This window comes from Trachymyrmex septentrionalis, unplaced genomic scaffold (assembly GCF_001594115.1).
Source record: "Trachymyrmex septentrionalis isolate Tsep2-gDNA-1 unplaced genomic scaffold, Tsep1.0 scaffold331, whole genome shotgun sequence".
In the NCBI taxonomy this organism is placed as follows: Eukaryota; Metazoa; Arthropoda; class Insecta; order Hymenoptera; family Formicidae; genus Trachymyrmex; species Trachymyrmex septentrionalis.
In genome coordinates this window covers 70,834-78,371 of record NW_017305496.1, presented here as the reverse complement: position 1 = coordinate 78,371, position 7,538 = coordinate 70,834, and the positions used below count along the sequence as shown (strand labels likewise).

At 32.2% G+C, this 7,538-nt stretch overlaps 2 protein-coding genes across 9 annotated transcripts in view; one reads left to right on the top strand and one right to left on the bottom strand.

Annotated features, from left to right (window-relative positions):
* LOC108750207 (colorectal mutant cancer protein) overlaps positions 1-7,538 on the bottom strand; it is an 81,084-nt gene that overhangs the window by 15,524 nt on the left and 58,022 nt on the right. The window lies entirely within an intron of this gene.
* LOC108750209 lies at positions 4,303-5,921 on the top strand. The gene is made up of 2 exons (XM_018489521.1): positions 4,303-4,390; positions 5,588-5,921. Exon 2 carries the CDS (start codon positions 5,608-5,610, stop codon positions 5,827-5,829), a length of 222 nt encoding a protein of 73 aa, XP_018345023.1. The 5' UTR covers positions 4,303-4,390; positions 5,588-5,607; the 3' UTR covers positions 5,830-5,921.

Genomic DNA, 7,538 nt, shown 5'->3' with positions numbered 1-7,538 from the left:
TATTCAAAATATGATTTTGAATCCTAGTGAGTTTGATATTTCAGTCAGATTATTAAACTTCAACCAGATTATTAAATTAAAATAAATTTGATTTGCTTATTATATAAAGTCCTTTCTTTAATTTTATAAAATATTTTTAACTTTCAATTACTGTACGAGAGCGTAGTAGCATATCCAAAACGTTTTAAAAATTGCGCATTTGTAGAAACAGAAAGGTGACAAGACTTGGATGTAGAAGGAGACAAAAGTTAAGTGTTCAACATATACTTTTCTCTATCTAGTGTCGTCAGTTTGAGCGGTAATTGTGCTTTTTCTATGAAAAATTGTGCAATTTCACTTGTCGAAGTAAATACATTGCACGGGAATATTCTCTCTGTGACACATGTGTTTTTAACTGAAATATACACCTTTAACAATTCCTATGGTTTTCTTATTTTTATTTCTATATTAAATACTATTAATCTTTTTTTTTTAAATACATATATTCATGATTTTCGTGATGAATCAACAAATTCACTTCTGTTTATTATTAAATATTTTTTACAATTTTCGATTTTCGACAACTTTACTTATACGGGACTCTTCCTTAGATCCAAAATAAAGATTATATATATTTACTTTAATCAGTACATTTTACCAAAAATTAGGAACACTTGAAGATTGACGGGATATATTCCTGCGCGATAAAGACAAAAGTAAAAACGTGCGGTAACAAAGAGTTAAAAAAAAGTTCTAATTTCGAGTACATAATAATGAGACAGCCACTGGTTGTCTTCTTTCTCTTCAAGTTTCGTTTAATTTACTTTCAGTCTTATTACTTTCTATCTGATCCGCCCATTTGAGATCATATGGCTGTGTCGGAGAGGATGTTGTGGTAATGTCTGACGCGTGATTGGACTCGTGCAATCAAGTTTGCAGTCAGGGATCCGCGTCGGCTGGCTGAATATACACCAGGAAAGGAAATAATTGATCAATGTTTAACGAGTGCTTTGTTTATCCGAGGATGAAGAGCCGAGACCGCGAGAAGGCAGACAAGTAACGGATCCGCGAGCCGTTGAATGCGCACCATTTCGTTAATGCGGATTAATGCGCCGAGTACGGACTTCCGATTCAGATATAATACAATATCACGAGCGTTTTTAACCGTATCGTATGGTGTATCCTACATTCGCGAATGTATGCGCGTGAATAAAATATTTTTGGACGAAAAGAAAGGCAGAGATGTATGAATAAAGTGACAGCACGGATTGGAAAAGGATTTTGCGGTCGCCATGTCGAGAGAGAATATCGCGATTCGCGGATGGGATCTAATGGAGAAATACGCCAGTATCACATCGGCGTTTATGTCGATATTAGGCACATCGTATTGATATCGACTTCTATTTTGAATTCACAACGCACATATATTTTTCGTATACTTGCTCGTTCCTAGTCCACAACGTAGCTTTTGCGCATGATCTGTTAGTCGGCATTTGTACATTCGAATTGATATGTTGTTTTTGAAATACTTGACTGAAATCACGATTGTATCACAAATTTATTATTTTCTGAGAACATTACGAGTATAGATTTAATTATAATTTTCTGAGAAAAGAGAAAGGGGATCAAACAAATATTAGATAAAATAAGCACATTAAGCAGCTTATTAAAACAATATTTAAAAAAAAATAAAGATTTTAGTTAATATATTGTATAACACTTTTTTATGGCGAGTTTTCAATAGAATTACATATTTGAAGGTTCGTAAATAATAGTTATTGAAAAAAAAAGAAGATACGTTAAACAATACCCATGTAAAATAATATTTTACAACAATTCACATTTTTTCGTTGATAGGATGTAAAACTCCAGATTCCCGGATTAAATAGATACATAGAAACTGAGAAAAAGATATTTGAAAATTTATTTGTAAGATATAATGTTTATTTTACTAAAATAAATTCTCATTCAAATACGGCGAAATAAAATTTTATTCTTAGCAATTAATAAACTATTTATTTTATTTTTTTTACAAATGAAATATATTTCATAAAAATGTATATTTTATCATCACAGTTAATTTTTGTTAACCAATAAATGTTGAAAAAATGTTACGTAAAATATATAAAATTTGCTTGCAAATATTTCGTTTTTTTTTTCTCAGTGTAGGGTCTAAAGATATGCAAGTCGTATAAATATAATGTACTCCAAAAAATTTTATTTTAATCAATCTATAACAACTATACTCTCGAAATAAAATAAATTACAAGTTATTTAATAACGGACGTTTGAGAGTACCATATATGTATCGGCAGTACTTTGTACATTTTGAACTTACTATTTATAGTATTTATTGCAAAATCTTTCCTTTCCTATTTTACATTCAAACGTTTCGGCTCTTTTTGAGCCATCATTAGTTATTTATCCTGCTATAAATTACCCGAACAGGTCGATACAGAGAAATAAATAAGAATTGGAATAACGCTGCGAGATACAAAGCGAAATTCTCACTAATTAATGTACGGTTACAGTGTACAGCGGCACTCACTTAGTCGAACAACTAAATGACGGTTGCAACACTCTTAGAAAGGATTTCTAATATCGAGAAAAAAAAATTCTTGATGTACTTAATCTCAGCTCAACTGTATACAGTATAAAATTATAACTCTATTAAAATTAAATCGATAATTTTTATTCTACTGCCTCGAATAAAATAAGATCGACATCGTGTCTTGAGACGAGTATAATACATGTAAATTTAGGTTTATATATTCTTACATTTAGAATTTTAGAATAAGTCTATCTAACGTTATATACGTGATGCTACAGTATCACGATAGCGAAGCTTTCGTGGTATAAGTGAGAGATACGCGGAATAAGAGATCCTGAATTTGAGTCCTAGCCGAGCCCAGTTTTTTTTTGTAGAAAATTAATAAAATAGCACCAAGAATATTTTATTCTAAATTTTAGAATTTTTTATTTATAAGAAGACAATTTTTTTTTCTGAAAAATAAATACGACTTGGCTCTATATCGATCTCATTTTGTTCGAGATCTCGAGAAATAATAGCATTGAATATAGAAATCTTTTCTTCAAAGTGAATCTTCAAACTGAAGACGTACACCCAGCTGCAAACTTGAACAACCGAAATTTACTGCGACTATCGTTAGAAGTTAATCGTAATTCGCTGATGATGATTCAAAAAGAAAACGTCTAAATGTAAAATAGAAAAGGAAAGATTGTAATAAATAGTTAATTCAAAACGCACGAAGCGACACATATGTTCTCAATTGCTCGTTATTACATAACTTGTAATTTATTTTAATTTTTAATAATTATATTTTATATAACTATGTTTTATAACTATATTTATGTTATTAAATTTATGTTCGTTACACTCTTATGAAACAGAAGAATGTATAAACAATGAGTAAACAATAAGAATCTTATTTTAGACCATACTTGTGAGATACACAATCGATAAATTAGAAGCCTATACCAGCAGAAGCTATATCTTTCATGCTTTTAAATAATTTCTGTGTGAATTTATATACTAAATGTGTAGCTATTTGAACTGCGCGTCGAAATGATTTTTCGAACTTATAAACGCAATCAAACTATTAGATACAGTAATATTACAAATTAAATTGATAAGCAATTAAATAATGAACTTTGAGACTTCTGGAGCATTTGAAAAATATTTTTGTTTCCCTTTCAAAACAAGGTTTCTAAAAAGTTTCTGCCCCAAAGTGCCGTGCACCTATTCATTAAAAAAATAATTACAGATCGTCTAAAGCGAGCTCTTAATTTCGTTTAACGTATAATATTTAGTATAAATGAAATTCTTACATCATCTTATGGTTCGCAGATCAATCCAATCGAGTTAATTCAATGCAGCTCTTACCGCAAATAGATGCAATCATCATGAAAGGCTTAATACGCTAAAATAACGCGCAGATAACTTAGTTAGTCACTTATAACGTGAGTCAGATCTGTTTGCTCATTTGTATTCGGTTATATAATTTTGCTGAGGGATCATTTCCGCGAATTGAGCGAAATCTCTCAGTTATTGCAGAGGAAATTAAACGGTGGAATTATCAACGGCGGAGATCAGGGCACGTCGTCCGTCCATTCGCTTCCTCTTCCCGCGGACAATCGCGATTTCTTCTTACTCACGCGGGAAGTGCGTAAAATAACGCATCGAAATACGGGCGTCCTTCTCACGCGCAGCCAGCCGTATCGGACGTTATGAGACATCGGCGATTATCGGGTCACGTAATCAAAGAGCGATCTGTGAAGAGGAAGCGAGGGGTAAGTCGTAACAGATAAAAACGCGTCGGTTGCGCGGTAATGTGAACATTCATTTCTGGAATATCGTTGGTGCCACATAGATTTTGCGCTCAGAACTCAGGTAACGTCGCATCGCTTGGCAAACCGAGAAAAATCCTGTCGTAGTCATCTTCATAAATACTGAAAAATTATTACAGCCAAAATTATTAAGTCTTATAAATTTCATAACTCCTAGCATGTAGATCGAAATAAAAACAAAAAATTGCTCGTTACTTTTAATTATCGAGGATCTATAAATCGGTGTTATTTTTGTTAAAAATAAAAAAAGTTTGTACAAGCTTTATTTATTAATATATCAATCAATCAAATTAGTATTCAATATAAATATTTAATATTTTATCATACTTCCCTTTTGTCTTAAAAAAACTTCTGCAATCTTTTTTTACTAGTTTTTTTGCAAGTGGATTCCCTATTTTTCCATAATCGCAATTTGTGTCTTGCTCCGAAGTGCATTTTTAATTACAAAAACGTTTTTCTTTAAGTATACCCATAAATGTTCAATCGGGTCGAGGTCAGGACTTTGTGGATCGCTAATCTATGATATCTCTCTTTATTTTTTAAAAATTATGTCACACTAGGATGGAATTTTTACAAGTACGCGATAAATTGCAAGAAAGTATATACGCATGGATCTCAACTAATTTTAAAAAATTATTAAAAGAAAGAGTAATTCGTCACTTTTTAGACAACTAATTAAATATATTCTAAAAGTACAGATGTGGATTTAACACTATATGTCCATATAATTCTCATCGTAATATTAACATTTAACACCAACACGGTGAACATTATGTAGACACCACATGATATTAAAGCCACACGTATATTTTTTAGAGTGTATTAATTAGAGTGCAGGGTACCTAATAATTTTGGATACAATATTTTATGTAATTTTTCTTCACTTTAATTCGCGACTTCACCTTATTACAAATTTTTAATCGTTATTAACTCCTCCCCTATTTTTCTTATATATCATATTCTTAATTTGCCTCATTATTTTCTGCATGACAATGTAAATTGCGTTTTCGCTGTCACATCGTCAACGGTGGAAGACATTTTGTATAATTTTTTTCATTACACACTTCAATTTACTCAGTTCTTTACTCAGTTTCTCAATTAAATTATTATTAATTAGCTGAATTTTCAATTTTACTTATTTGTCGCACTTTTCATTCGCATTATTATTTTATAATATCATCGTAATGTCATCACTATTTTATGATGTCATCATATTGTATAATAATGTCTCGCATGACAGGTGACCAGAGTCGATCAAGGATGAAATCAATTATCGCCCTGCTGATGGTCATTGCCGTCGTATTCTCGACGACGGTCATGGCGGAGGATGATGAATACATTCACCTGCCAGGGAAAAACTGTGAGGAAGCACCGTCTTGTCCCGATGGCAGATCCTGCGTGATGGCACCACCTCAATGTAACAGTGGCACTTGTGGCACGGATCCGGTACCGACATGTGGGCCAAAATCCGCAAAATCCTAAACTCGCGAGCCCGAAGGGAGAATTCGTCGTATCTTCAGTTCTCTATGTTGTATTCTTTCGCTTGTTGTGATTATAATAAAAAATGTTGAGAATCAGTTGATAGACAATCACTGGGCGCTTAAGCGGTCCTTATATATGGACGATCAATATTATTGCACAATGTTAAACACAGAATAATACATGCTGTACGTAAATAATTATTTGTTTTAAGTATTTCAAAAGTTCGTATCTACCGCAAGTCTATATTAAGTTCATAATTAGCTTTAAATTAGATTTAAAATATAATTTTGAATCCTAGTGAGTTTTACTTCAATCAAGGTTATTAAATTAAAACAAATTCGATTTGCTTGTTATTAAAGCCCCTTCTTCGATTAATTTTATAAAATGTTTTCACTCTCAGTTACTGTACGGGGTATAGCGTACCCAGAACGTTTGAAAATTGCACAGCATTTGTAGAAACAGGAAGGTGAGGGGACGTTGATGTAGAAGGAGATAAAAGTTAAGTGTTCAACGTATTCTTTCTCCTATCTAGCGTCATCAGTTTGTCATCAGCGAAAAAGCGTTAGTAATTGTACTTTTTCTATAAAAAATTGTGCAATTTCATTGATCGAAATAAATATACTTGCACGGGAATATTTTGACACATGTTTTTAACTAAAATATAGACCTTCAACGGTTCATTCCTTTAGTCCCTTTATTTTTATTTCTATATTAAATGCCATTAATAATTTTTCTAAAAAGTATATTTGTGATTTTCGTGATAGTTCGAAAAGTTCACTTTTATTAATTATTTTTTTTTTTACAATTTACAATTTTTCATAACTTCACTTAAATTTACTTAAAGAGCTCTTCTTTAGAACCTCTAAAATAAAGATTTTATACATTTACTTTAATCAGTGTAGTTTACCGAAAATTAGGGACACTCGAATACTGTCAGGGTATATTCCTGTGCAATAAAGACAAACATAAAAACGTGCGGTAACAAAGAATTAAAAAAAAATTCTAGTTTCGAGTATACAATAATAAGTTTCTCCTAAAATTTGTAATAAGTATATTTTAAGATTATTATAAAAAATATTCTTTTGTTAAAGATAACTATTGCTCAAAAGAAAGAAAGTAAAGTGAATAATCACTTTTTAAATTATATTCAGAGATTGTTTGTTTTGAATTGTTTAAAAGGAGATATACTGTAAATCGATACTGTGCAAAATATTTGTATAATAATATTGGACGTTTAGGGATCGTTTTATAAACCCTGTACATAAAATTTAGGCAAATCCGATACAACTGGACTCTCACGAAGGAACGTTTCATGTTCCACCACGTGCCTCGCAATTTTCACGATGTTTCATTCACGGGGGATCTTCTCGCTCGGTTAAGGTCAGGGGTGCACAAGTGCGTGTGTCAGCCCAGTGCAAACAGGGAGGATACGACGGCCGGAGTGTAATTCAAACAAAAAGCAATCAAGGATTCAATTACAAGGCCGGTCGGCCGTGCGGCGGTTTGCAGTTTCATCGGCGAGTAAGGTCACGAGCAAGAGATTCGATTACCGAACTCGCCTTCGGACACACCGGACCATCCGCCAGCAATTAATTTAGATATAATTTCTATTTTACTTCTTTCTTTTGCAGGCGATACTTTTGCAGTCCGACGCGTTTTTCGATACGACGTACGTAAACGCGCGAAGTAATATTCACTTCGAAATAATG

Excerpts from the sequence above, each read along its gene's own strand:
- LOC108750209 (XM_018489521.1), top strand. The coding sequence starts at position 5,608 with ATGAAATCAATTATCGCCCTGCTGATGGTCATTGCCGTCGTATTCTCG.